Source organism: Telopea speciosissima, chromosome 4, assembly GCF_018873765.1.
Source record: "Telopea speciosissima isolate NSW1024214 ecotype Mountain lineage chromosome 4, Tspe_v1, whole genome shotgun sequence".
NCBI lineage: Eukaryota > Viridiplantae > Streptophyta > Magnoliopsida > Proteales > Proteaceae > Telopea > Telopea speciosissima.
Window position 1 is genome coordinate 41,231,562 of NC_057919.1, and position 14,508 is coordinate 41,246,069.

General features: G+C 41.9%; 1 protein-coding gene across 1 annotated transcript; it reads right to left on the reverse strand.

Moving 5' to 3' along the window:
* Positions 1-8,912: 8,912 nt before the first annotated feature.
* On the reverse strand, positions 8,913-10,310 carry LOC122659297 (ankyrin repeat-containing protein At5g02620-like). The gene has a single exon (XM_043854426.1). The coding sequence runs from the start codon at positions 10,308-10,310 to the stop codon at positions 9,594-9,596; it is 717 nt and encodes a 238-aa protein (XP_043710361.1). The 3' UTR covers positions 8,913-9,593.
* Positions 10,311-14,508: the final 4,198 nt, after the last annotated feature.

A 14,508-nucleotide genomic window follows, 5' to 3' on the forward strand; every position in this document is an offset into this window, starting at 1 on the left:
TAGACCAAGCGCGTGTGCCCCCAAGTGTGGTGCAAAAATAAAATGCCCAAGCTGAGGTGCCCTACTATCTGTGTGCCTATTCATGATCATGGGTGCTGCACGAGGCTGCCCAGCATGGCAGGCACACCGCACACAAGGCTGTCCAACATGGCTGACATGCTACACGGCCTCGCACAAGGCCGCCCAGCATGGCTACACTGCCTCGTAGAAGGCTGCCCAGCACGGCTACTGCACTGCCTCGTACATCGTTTCCCAGCATGGCTGACTGCCTCGCACATCGTTGACTAGCATGGCTTATTACCTCGCACAAGGCTGCCCAACATGGCTGACTGCTAGGCAGAGACCGTTGCCCAGCATGGTCCAAAAATAGTTTGGAATATTAAAATGACAATTTTTTATTTATACCTAGGAGTTGATCCTGTGCTCAAGGCCTATAGCCGTCTGAGCTGGAACTGAATTTATAACTGATTTCTTAGAACCAGATCCAGGTGAGTGAAATATTATTGTGTATGTATGTGCAACTGAAATATTATGCTGGCAATTGAGTTCTTAAATTATAAATGTTGTGCTATTACATTCAATTCAACTATTCAAATTATTACACTTTGATTGTCTGTTGATCAACACTGTGACTTTCATATGATGACTGTGAATGTTAGACTAGATGCCGTAGTCAGCTTGGAGATGAGGCCGGTGGTAGCCCATAGTATGGGATACGGTTGACACCGCCTGACTCATACGATGCCATATAGATATGGGGCTAGAGTTTCATCACCCGTGCTACGCACCCTTGCCAACAGGGGTTAAGGTGTTGGATAAATATGAGGACTACCGTAAAACCCTAGAGGTGTTTACGCCGAGAAGCCTCAGCATAGCTGGGATGCCCCAGGGAAAATATGTCGGGAAGCCTCAGGCTACAAGCTTGGGAAGCACCAATAGGTGAATTTTTGGCAGAATGCCACATATACAGTTTATCCTCGAATTATATGTCAGGAAGCACCGGAAGGTGAGATTATATTGAGTCGGTTACCTCACAGGAGTTAATCCAGAGGGCCGGTTGGGCTGACCTAGGTAGGGAGATGCTGGAGCCGGCTGGTCCTCTCCGACAACTCAATGGGTGTATCGCGGGAAGGGGTAACCAAGCCCGCACTAGGGATACATGTATTGGGGATTGTAGCAGCATAGACCTGACTTAGTCGTATTGTTAGGTGGCTAATAAATAATCTGGACTTGCATATCATAAAGGATCATGTGGATTGTGGTTGCATATGCATGCATGATGATATGTTTTGCTCACGTGCTCAATGGGGCTCACACTCTGTTATACATGTTTTTCTTCTAGATGATTCTGCAGGTGGATGCTGCTGTGGCATGGAGGCTCATTACAAGGAGGAGAGCCCTAGTTATTATGATGATATTGGTGTGGACCCCGACGGAGGTTGTGCCGATGATGCGTGCATTCTCGATGGTCAGTGATGAAGACCAGAGAGGAGTGCACTTGATGCTTTTTGTCTTGGGGACTCCTTTTTGACTTGTTAGGAGTTTGTCCCCGTCTTGCTTGTGGTGCAGGTTTAGTCTTTCTTTTCTTTTGGGGTTGAGTTGTCCCACCCTATATCTATGTATCCTATAAAAGTACATACTCCACACTTTTTGTCAATTTTTTTTAAATGACAAAAGTACCCTCTTCTCTCTCTAATTGACAAAAATACCTTCTTTTCTCTCTGTGTAAAGACACCACCAAAACTCCACCGCCACAACTCCAAAAGCTACATCCCTCCATCCCCCGCCTTTTCTCTTTTCTTTGCATTTTTTGAATGCGACCCTGACATCTTTGTACCTCTCCTTCTCACCGCTAGCACCGCCACCACCTCGGCTACTTACAAATTCAAACACATTCTCCGTCCCTACCAGATAATGCCAATGACTGAATCATGTTGCAGGTAGATCTAATATTAACCGCATAATGAGAACTTGAATCATTATAGAAAGAGGTAACAAACCCTTATTGATGATTAGGTATGGCTTTTTTTTTTCTTTCTCTCTCGCTTTGTTGATGTGTGAGTGATTTATTTTTTTTCACTGTTTTCCGTTTCTGCTGTGATGTGGGTGAAATTTTTACCAAATCGTTGGGGTTTTCTTGCTATGATAGGCTTTGACCCCCCATTTTCTTCATCTCTCTTTCATTTGGTTTCCATTCTTCCATTTCTCTCTACCCCATTCCAAGTGTTTTACTGTTCTTTGTTTGTCTCTTCTGTTCATGGATTCTGCAACTCCATTTGGGGGTTATTTCATTCATTTCCCAATCCCTTATTTGTCTTTCTCACTGTAATCCATGTGCAAACCTATGGCGGTAATTGCGATGGACTCCATTTCTTTTTTCCCCTTGTTCTAAACCACAGTATAAGGAAAACCATTTTGAATCCCTGAAAAGAAGAAAGAGAATCCATGTCAGGAAGAGTAACCCACCCAAGATCTCAAGATCTCAGTAGCTATGACAGAGGTACATGGCTTGTCCTCTTCCCCTTCCTCTGCCTCCCTTGTAGTGTTTTGTGACATAGATTTGCTAATTTTATTTCTGATATTAGAAAACATTTTAGTGTTGAGTTTTCATTATTCCTCCATATCGGATTTAAATAATAATAAATATTAAATATTATTTGGTTGGATTTGAACAGTTGTATTGCTTATGAATGATTAATTTTTGGTTTGATAGACTCTACTCTTGGTTTTTTTTTTTTTCATATTTCTGTCTAGTTTTCGGAGTTATTTGATTCTTTGTAAGTCTTCTCCATTGTTTCTTGTGATTAAATATATAATATATATATATATATATATTTTTAATATGATTTCTCTCTCTGTTCAGTCTAATTTGATTGTAGTTTTAAGCTTTGTTTTCAATTCTGCCAATACTAGAAACTTGACGCTTACTCCACATGAATTTGTATTTTCGGTTGCAATCCATAACAACAAAACAGTACTTACTACTCATTTTGCACACATGATTCCAGGGTTGACCCACAGTTTGAGAGTTAAAAACACTACCTATTTGGATTGAATTCTGCATTGGTTTTTCCACAATCTGCAGCTAGGGACTGTATGTAGCCTATGGTGATCTAATGAGAATGATTCAAGCAAACTAGGACCAGTGGGTATCCCTCCAAAACTTGAAATGCTGAATAATCTTCTCTGCTAGGTTACTATTGAAAGATGGAATCCACATCCATTCATTATTTTGTTCTACAGCTTCAACATGGCCAAAAATGCTGGACTCCAAACCAAATTGCATAAAGCTCTTTGCTACTGCACTTGTTAGTTCCAAAGAGAAACAATTACATGTAGAAGCTTAGTTCTCATCGTGCCTCAACATAGAGCCAATTGACCTAAAAACATTTTTGGATTTCAGACTAAATAACGAAGGAAGGTTCACACTACAAATACTGTTAACAAAACAGGAATTTTGTGAATGGCTTGATTGATTAATGAGATCAGTCAAGCTCTGTATTTATAATAATAATAATAAAAGAGATTATAAAGGGAAACACTGTTCACGGTACTGTTCACGACACTGTTTAGTGAACAGTGTCACAGCCCAAATTACAACTCTACCCTTGTTCAAAAGTACATAAATAAAGCATAAATAAAATACCAAAAGTACCCTTATAATATCGGGTAACACATCTCAACACTCCCCCTCAAGTTGGGGCATAGATATCACACATACCCAACTTGACTAGGCTAGGATAAAATAACTTTCCACTCAACCCTTTGGTGAAGACATTAGCTAGTTGATCTCCAGACTTCAAAAAAGGGATACAAATCTGCCCACTCTCTAACTTCTTCTTGATGAAGTGTCTGTCAATCTCCACATGCTTGGTATGGTCATGCTGTACTGGATTATGGGCAATGCTAATCGCTGCTTTGTTGTCGCAGTACAACATCATTGGAAGATGAACAGACCCACGGATATCTAGGAGTAAACTCTGAAGCCACAATAACTCACATATGCCCTGGGCCATGGCACGAAATTCAGCTTCAACACTTGATCTTGCCACCACATTTTGTTTTTTACTCCGCCATGTTACCAAGTTCCCTCCAACAAAGGTACAGTAGCTAGAGGTTGACTTCCTGTCTGGGTTACCATCCCAATCAGCATCTATATAAGCTTCAATGCGAAGATGGTCATGGGGAGACAAAAGGATCCCTTTTCCTAGGGCTAATTTCAAGTAATGGAGAATACGGAGAACAGCAACCTTATGACTGGAATAGGGATCATGCATGAACTGACTCACTAGGCTCACAGCAATGGCAATATCTGGTCTGGTGTGGGAGAGGTAAATCAGTTTTCCCACCAATCGTTGATATCTGCCCTTATCAACAGGCTCACCATCCTTCTCTTGTAGATGGGTATTAGCTTCCAAAGGAGTGTCACAAGGGTGACAACCAAGCAAACCAGTTTCTGATAGTAAATCTAGAAATACTTTCTTTGGGAGCGAAAGATGCCCTTTGGAGACCGGGCAACTTCAATCCCAAGAAAATATCTTAGCTGTCCTAAATCTTTTATGTCAAATTCCCATCCCAAGAAAGCCTTTAAGTGAGAAACTTCATCTGCATCATTACCAGTCACAACTATGTCATCAACATAAACTATAAGAAGAGTGACTTTTTCTCCCTTTCTCTTGATAAATAAAGTGTGATCAGCATTACTCAATCTATATCAATGGGAGACCATGGCTTTATGAAACCTACCAAACCATACTCGTGGTGATTGCTTCAATCCATAAAGTGCCCGCTTTAATCTGCAAACTTTCCCATGATTCTTGTCTAAGGAAAAACCTAGAGGAACTTTCATATACACCTCCTCTTCCAGCTCTCCATGTAGGAATGCATTTTTTACATCCAATTGCTGTAGATCCCAACCAAGGTTGATAGCACAAGACAGTAAAACTCTGACAGTGTTCAGCTTTGCAATAGGCACAAATGTTTCCTGGTAGTCGATCCCATAAGTCTGAGTGAACCCTTTGGCCACAAGCCTGGCTTTATATATATCCACTGTTCCATCTGGCTTCTGCTTGACAACAAATACCCACTTGCATCCAACTGGTCTCTTACCCAAAGGAAGAACAACTAGCTCCCATGTCTCATTTTTAAGTAAGGCAGTCATTTCTTCCATCATGGCTGCTTTCCAATTTGGATCTGCAATCACCTCCTACCAATTCTGAGGAATAGAAACAGAGGAAAGGGAAGAAACAAATGCACGATAGGAAGGAGATAAAGCATCATAGAAAATAACATTGGAGATGGGGTGTTGGGTGCATGACCTAACGCCTTTACGGACAGTGATAGGTAAATCAAGAGAAGGATCCTTACCAGGTGAAGTAGCAGGGTCTGGATCTGGATCAGATGCAGACGATTGTAGAGGTGGTATGGTGGTGGTGGCAGTCTCAACTTGTCCTGTGCGCCCCCGGGTATATACTTTCTCGATAGGGATTTGACTGACTGGTCTATGCCCCCCCTTGATGAGGAACCACTATAGGAGCTGAAGTTACACAGGGCTCCCCCTGAATAGGAGCCGGAAGAATAGCAGACACGTCTTCAAAAACCTGATCCTGCTCCCCCTGAAGAGGTGTCTGGGAATAGTAGGGTAAGGATTCATGGAAGACAATGTCCATGGAGATAAAGGTAGGGCGAGTAAGGGGATGATAACACTTGTATCCCTTCTGGGTTGCAGAATAGTCTAGAAAAATACACCGAATGCTCCGTGGATCAAATTTCCCATAAGGAAGATGATTGCGGACATAGCAAACACAACCAAAAATTTTGAGAGGAACCACAAAGGATGACGAACCCTGAAGGAGAGCAACGGGGGAACGACCATCAAGGACATGGGTAGGCACTCGATTTATGAGGTAAGCAACGGTAAGAATGGCATCACTCCAGTATTGGGAAGGGACCTGCCGTGCAAACATAATGGCCCAAGCTACCACAAGGAGATGTCAATTTTTCCTTTCAATAACCCCATTCTGGGTAGGTGTGTCAACACAGCTGGTCTGATGGACAATACCATTGGCAGACAAATACTATTGGAACTGACCCTCCATGTATTCCCTACCATTATCACTGCGTAAAATGCACAATGTGGCATTGAATTGGGTCTGAACCATACGATGAAACAATTGAAAACAGCGGAACACCTCACTTTTATGGCTCATCAGATAAACCCAAGTAGTATGAGTATAACAGTCTATAAAGGAAACAAACCATCTATGACCCGTAATGGAATTACAACGGGTAGGGCCCCACACATCAGAATGAACCAAAGCAAATGGAAACTCACTTCTTTTATTTATGGAAGAATAACGGGAACGAGTCTGTTTGGCCAAAACACAAGCCTCACATAAAAACTCATTCCTATTACAATTTTTGAGTAAGTTTGGAAATAAAAAAAGCTAAGGTACTAATAGATGGGTGACCAAGCCGATAGTGCCAGAGATGAAGGTCAGGTGACGAGGTGAACTGTAGATGATGAGCTATAGAGGAGGCCGAATGCAACGGAGAAGGCTGACCCGTATCAAGGACGTAGAGACCTCCTTACATCTTACCAGCCCCAATCGTGCGCCCCGTCTCCAGATCTTGTATAATACAATGAGAAGAGAAAAATGTCAGTTTGCAGTTCAGATCTATAGTAAGGCTACTGATAAAGATAAGGTTGGTAGAAAAAGAAGGAACATGCAAAACAGAATTTAAGGAAAGGGTAGGAGAGCAGCGTATGGAACCCTTCCCATTAATAGGAGAAAGGGAGCCATTAGCTACTCGAACACTGTCTTGGCCAGAAGAAGGAGAATAAAAATGAAACACATGGGATGAGCTAGTCATATGGTCTGTAGCACCAGAATCAATAATCCAAGGAGTGGATACAGCCGATGCACACAAACTATTAACTGGAATACCTAAGGCAAAGTGAGAACCAGGATTGGTAGTAGGTGTAGGTAGCGTAGTAGGAGCAGCAGAAGAGGCCTGAAGCATGCAATGAAAAGCTAAAAGTTCATCCTGAGTAAGCCCAATATCAGAGGAAGGGGCAGCAGCAGTAGTAGGTACAGAATCAGCAATATGAACCTTAGGTTTGGACTTCCCACGGCCTCTTTTTTCTTCATAATCAGCAGGCTTCCCATGGAGCTTCTAGCATTGAGCTTTAGTATGGTAGAGCTTGTGGCAGTGTTCACACTTGACTGGGCCTTTCTGGGCAGCAGTACCACCATTAGTAGTGGTAGAAGAGGAAACATTGGAAGCAACTTGCAAGGCAAATCGATCAACAGGAGAGGAATACAACATGGCAGTCCAACGAGATTCCTCATTATGAACCATAGCAAAGGCTTGCTCCAGAGTGGGAAACGGAGACTAGCCAAGTACCTGAACCCGAATAGGATCAAACTCCATATTTAGGCCAGCCAAAAAATCATAAACACGTATTTTATCGATGTGTTTGAGATAGGCAGCCAGATCTATAGCAGTGGAGGGCTGATAGTCAGAGTAGTGGTCCAATTGCTGCCATAAGTTCTTGAGGGCAGCATAGTACTTCAAAACAGAGAGGTCCTGCTGGGCAGTCCCATTGGCCTTTTTTCTAATCTCATAGACCTGTGCATCATTCCCAATGCGACCATAAGTCTCTTTAGCACCACTCCATATAGCCTGGGCTGTTTTCAGTAGCAGAAAATTATCGGAGATATCCCCCTGCATAGAGTGAATCAGGTAGGACATTACCATTGCATCATTAGATAACCACTTGTTGAGTGGAGCACCTTCTTCTGCAGGTTTTGAAGTTGTCCCGAGAAGATGGCCAGTAAGGCCACGACCAGCTATTGTCAGATTGGTTGACCGAGACCACTTCAGGTAGTTGGAGCCACCAAGTTTAATGGGGGCAGCAAGTGCCAGTAAATCAGTCCTAGGTTGTCCATCAATGCCAGAAGAGGCTGAAGAAGAATCAGAACCAGTCATGGTAGCCAGGAACCAGAGTCTTCAATAAGTAGCAACCTTCCACAAAAAACCCAAAAAAGCCCTAGAATCGATATAGGCAGAAATCGATTGCAGGATAGAGGGGCTGTAAGGAAGCCAAGATTCCCAGATTTGAGGCAGGGAATGATGATGAATAAGAGCAGCAAAGGTGCCAATCAGAGGTAGCAAGAACCAACAGCCCAAACCCCAATATCGATTAGTGTCAGGGTTTTGAAAAAACCTTGAAAAGAGAGATCGATAAGGGGGAGGGGTCTTCAAACCTGTAGATGAAGAGAATGGAGGCTGAGAGCAGTAGCTGAAGAAGGTTCTTCAAGGGAAGAAGCAGCCAAAATTTGTAGGGAGGCCTGATCTTCAAAAAAATAGAACTTCTTCAAATCGTAGGAGCTTCTTCAAATCGCAGGCAGTCTTGCAGCCTCCATCAATCTAAAAAAGTGGTGGAAGAATGTGGGGTAGTTGGGGCAGCATCTAGATCATTGTGATCACCCCCTAGTGCTGCCCTAATGTGGGAAAAAAAAAACCAAACGAAGAAGAGAAGAGAAGATCGAGAGAGAGAGGGTGGGAATGGATGAAGTTCGAATGAGGGGAGGGTGGTGGGTTTTGAAAAAATCAATCAGAGTTGATTTGGCTCTAATGCCATGTTAACAAAACAGGAATTTTGTGAATGGCTTGATTGATCAATGAGATCAGTCAAGCTCTCTATTTATAATAATAATAATAAAAGAGATTACAAAGGGAAACACTGTTCACAACACTGTTCATGTGAACAGTGTCACAGCCCAAATTACAACTCTACCCTTGTTCAAAAGTACATAAATAAAGCATAAATAAAATACCAAAAGTACCCTTATAATATTGGGTAACACATCTCAACAAATACATTGGACGTTATGGCTGTCTCATGAGAATGAGAACAAAATAACATCTGTAGATCTCTATTGATCTAATGCATTTAAAGGTGCAGTAAACCTCATGAGATGATTTGGAACAGTCTCTAATGACAGGAGCCACACAGGCACCATCTTTTCAGATCAACTCAATCAAGACATTGATAGAAGTGAACGCTTATAACCCTAGTTTGACGAAGGCCCCATAGCAGGGTCATGTACAGACAAGCTTTGTGCACCGAAACAGAAGTACTGGTTCATCAACTTCCTTTTTACTGGGGTTTGTTTTTGGCTCATGTCCACTTCTCCACCAATTAGAGATTGCTTAGAGCAAGAGGGATTAGCACTTTCATTTCCAGTATGCATATCCTTTTGTTTATCCAATGAAGTAGGTGACGGAATCGGTGAGTTTGAGAAAGAACTGGTAAATGATCCGGTGGGAAATGATAACTATTGTATGGCCTGAACAACACCATGGATTAGTCCTACAGCAAGCTTCTTCTTGTGGGATGGACTTGGAAGATTACTCCTTATAGAAGGAGCCCTTTTGTTGTCCGAAAGAGATGCGGGCTTTGAGAATCTCTGCTTGAGTGGTGTTGGAGTGTCATCCAAATTTCTCTATTTCTTACATGATCTTATTGAATCATCATCTCCCAACTTCTTCAAATCTTCAGTTTTCTTTTCTTTTCGCCTTGACCATTAGAGGAGAATTTTTAGATGTCTTACTGCATAGTTTACAGAACCAGTCCTTTTATTATCAAAAGAGCCATGGGTCCCATCGGCTAAGTCAAAGTTACTTATTTCACTTGAGCATGTTGCACTTCCCAGATCACCACCAGCATCTAATGCATTCTCAATGCCTGTGTACAAGAATATCTCTGCATCAAAGATTTTAAAGGAAGTTCCAGGACTGCTTCCAATGCCTTGCATCTTTAGGTGAGAAACGATGGCATTTCTAGCCGTATAGTCCTGACAATTGGACATTCCACCAGTAGAAATCAACTGCTTAATCAGTAATTCAGACAATGCAGATTTTGGCCCTTGTCTGAGGAGATCTAGCGGTGTCATGCCATAAACATCACGTATCTTTAAATCAATTGACGGTACCCTTATTAGGAGTTCCACTAGATTATAGTGTATATTCTCAAGAACAGCCATATGAAGGGGAGTTCTTCCATCATTGTTTCTGATATTAATGACATCTTGCATACTTATGATCTTTCCACAGATCAACTGCTTCATGAGATCAATCTGTCTGTCCAACCTTCGGAAACCTAGAGTGCAGAAACCAGCTACAGCCATATGGAGGAAGGTATCTCCCCCATTGTTTTTCAATGAACTGGACGAAGGCGATGCGAGAATTAGAGCCTCTAACACTGCTAAGTGACCCCTGTAAGCAGCCACATGCAATGCCATGTTCCCTTATGCTACTTTCTTTATGAGAGTAGGTTCTTGCTGCCACTCAAACACCAGGAGAAACAGGAAAGAAGTTGTTTCAAGGAATAGCTAATGCTGTAAGGCAATTTACGTGGGTCTTTGAGATTGGTACCTGGAATTTAGATAATTAACCATATCTGCTAAAAGAAAACTTTATTTTAAAACCAAAAAAGTCTGTTTCAAGCAAGTAGTCCTGATGCAGTGATTGCCTCTTGAAGGATGCCAAAACCAAGAATGTTGAGAATATTTTGATATTGTTGTAGGCATAACTACGGTCTAGGGATCAAACCATGGCTCCCTTGGCAAACCAATTTACTGAAAATTAGGGTATTGCACGCCCTGGGTTATCCCATGGTGTCCCATGGGTGCCCCATTTAATTTTTAGGGTTTCCCATGGTTGCCCATGGGAACCCTGGTGCATCCCTATTAGGGTTTCTCCTTCCCTATTGTGTCCCATAAAATTTTATATCACAATAGGGACGGAGAAATTCATCTCTAGTCCATCACATGGCAAGAGGGATCCATCCCATACTTGAATGCGCAGTGGAAATTAGTCGATTCGAGTTTCTTTCGCATCCCATAAATATTAATAATTAAATAACTGAAAGAATTATTAAAGAACTGTTAACCTCGTGAGCCTCAAGTGTTGCTCCTCCAATAGACAGTGGTTCTTCCTCCAGTGAGCGCTCCAAGCAAACAGATCTGAACCTCCAATGGTGCTACCAAGGTTCTACACGCCAATCCCAGATGCTATCAAATTCCTCAGCACAGATCTAGGGTTTCACAAACCCTAACTCTCAAACACAGATGAGAGAAGCAAGAAGAAAAAGAAGAGAGATCATAAGAGGGAGAGAGAGAGAGACCAAAATGTAGGAGAGAGAGTGTCTGCCCAAAAATGTGGAGAGCTCTCTCTTCTGCATTTTTTGGTCTCCTATTTATAATATTTTGAATTAATTAAATCCCAGTAGGATTTAATAAATCCCTAGTGAGAGTCTGACTCTCTCTCTTTGTTTGGCAGTTCTGTTTAAACTCAAAGTGCTACACAAGTGAAGAAGTAGAATCTAATAGGGAAAGTATTAATTAATTATTTTATTTAATATTTAATGGATAATTATAATTAGCACCATATCCATTAATTAAATAAAGTACTAATTAAAATAGCCAATTCCAATTAACTCCCTATATGATAACTATTTATCATATACAACCCCCCCACTATTCAATACCATCATTATGGAATCTAGGGCATGTACACAAGTACTGCCAAACCCCAATCCATAGTACATGTCCTTATAAGAGAGTCTGTGCATTTGATTGGGTCCCGCAAAACTTGATTAAACACTTTATTTAAATAACTATTTATAATGTATCATTTTATGTAAAATAAATTTTGCAAAACCATTTTCAAAATGACACTGGATCCAGATTTTGATCTGACCAAGCACAGACAGTCTCTATCTTGGTGTTCCCCAATCAGGCAGTGGTGACCATGTTGGATAACTCCTTCACTCATAAAGTGATCACGCATTCCCAGAACACCGGCTTTGACTCGCTTGAGTCTCAGTCATTGATGAACCAAAGAATGCGATCACAGTTAGCAGTGACAGGGTTCCCTCAGGCACAGGGTGTCGGTGACACATGTCTATCCCTTCCTACATATGGTAGTAATACATGAGGGAATAGACAAAGTAGATTCTTTGCCAATGCACACATCAAACATGTGAGCACTCGCATTCGTACCTTGACATCACATGTCTAGGCATACCCAATGCGATGACCATATGATAAGGGTGCCTAGCCTAAACCCTAGTCGTGACTACCATTTTAAGTAAAACTTAGGGACACATAATGCTCAAAAAGTTTATATCGCATATGACAATATCAAACTAAAATGTATAGATGTTCAATTCAAAGGGGAATCAGGTTAAACCCGACCGAACCGGGTTTGATGGACTCACACTTATCCAACAATCTCCCACTTGTACATCAAAGTCAATTCCCCATACATTTTAAACCATGCCCTCCATGTGTTTCTCAAACACTCCTGGTGACAAATCCTTTATCATGGCATCAGGTAAATTTTCAGTTGTGTCCACTTTGGAGATACTCACGTCGCCCTGCTGGATAATCTCTCTGATGAGGTGATACTTCCGCTGCACGTGCTTGTTCCTCTGATAAGCCCTAGGCTCCTTAGCTTGTGCAATGGCCCCTTTGTTGTCACATAACAGGGGAATGGGGCCCTTAACAAGGTCAGGGACTACCTCCAAATCTGATAGGAATTTCCTCAACCAAACACCTTCTTTTGCTGCATCACAAGCTGCAAGGTATTCTGCTTCGGTGGGAGAATCGGCTGCAGACTTTTATTTTGCACTCCTCCACATAATGACACCTCTACCCATTAGATATACCATCCCGGAAATGGATTTTCTATCATCCTTGTCAGTTTGGAAATCCGAATTTGTGTATCCCAATACTGACAACTGATCAGATCCAGAAACCAGGAAATACTCCTTAGTCCTTCTCAGGTACTTAAGGATATTCTTGACAGCACTCCAATGCTCACGTCCAGGGTTAGATTGATAACGACATGTCCGACCTCATACACAACATAGCATACATAAGACTCCCTACTACTGAGGCATAGGGAATCCTCTTCATCTCTTCAATGTCTGTCTGAGACTGAGGACATTGTGATCTGGAAAGACTGACTCCATGTCTAAAGGGAACACTTCCCCTCTTGGAGTTCTCCATGCTTAATCTGGTCAGGACTTTATCTATATAGGTAGCCTGTGACAAGCCTAGCATCCTTTTCTGGCGATCTCTTATGAGTTTGATCCCAAGGATATAGCTAGCTTAACCAAGGTCTTTCATCGAAAATGTTGTGGATAACCACTGTTTTACTGATGAAAGAAAACCTACATCGTTACCAATCAGCAATATGTCATCTATGTATAAAATAAGAAAATATACTACCCTCCCACTGATCTTCTTGTAAATGCATGGTTCATCCATGTTTTGATCAAAACCAAACGATTTTATTGATTGATCAAACCTGATGTTTCAGCTCCTAGAAGCCTGCTTCAGCCCATAAATGGACCTCTGTAATTTGCACACCTTTCTTTCTTCCTCTAAGGAAGAGAACCCCTCTGGCTGTTCCATGTAGATTTCCTCTTGAAGGAATCCATTTAGAAATGCAGTTTGCACATCCATCTGCCAGATCTCATAATCAAAGTGTGCAGTGATGGCCAATAAAATCCTGATGGATTTCATCATCGCCACTGGTGAAAAGGTTTCCTCATAGTCTATACCCTCTTTCTGGGTATAGCCCTTTGCCACCAGTCTCGCTTTGAATCTTTTGACCTTTCCATCTGCACCCTTCTTCCTCTTGAAGATCCATTTACATCCAATTGGCTTGACGTCAAGTGGTGGATCGACTAGAGTCCAGACCTTGTTGGAATGCATCGAATCGATTTTAGAGCGCATTGCCTCCAGCCACTTAGTGGCTTCAACATCCTTTAGAGCCTCAGAGTATGTCATCGGATCATCATCCAATTCAACCGATACCATGTGGAACTCTTCCACTGTTTCCTCTTCGGTTAGAAGAGTAAGTCTGGTGGGTGGTCTAATAGTCCTCCCACTGCGTTGAGGTTCTTTAGGTGTTGATATTTCAGCGGGTATGTTAATTGGTCTCACTTCTGGAAGTGACGTTCCTGAGCTATCTGATAGCTCCTTAATGACTACTAGTTCGAACCTCTGGGTCATCATTTCTTCCTCCAGAAATGTGACATGTTTACTTATAATGACTTTTTGGTCAACCGGGTCATAGAATTAATAGCCTATCATGCCTTTGGGGTAGCCTAAGAAATAGCATCTCGAAGTCCTGGATTCCAACTTGTCTGTCTGTTGCTTTTGCACATGTGCTATGCAACCCCATACCCTAAGGTGCTGAATACTGGGCTTTCGCCCTTTCCATAACTCAAAGGGTGTCTTGGCTATAGACTTTGATGGAACCCTATTCAAGATATATATTGTCGTTTCTAAAGCGAACCCCCAGAAAGAAAGAGACAGCTCACTATAAGTGAGCATCATCCGGACCATATCCAATAGGGTCCGATTATGTCGTTCGAATACACCATTTTGTTCTGGTGTGCCTGGATTAGTTAGCTGACTAACTATC

What these genes read in the sequence shown, in the direction of transcription:
- LOC122659297 (XM_043854426.1), bottom strand. Translation starts at nt 10,310, where the DNA reads ATGGCATTGCATGTGGCTGCTTACAGGGGTCACTTAGCAGTGTTAGAG.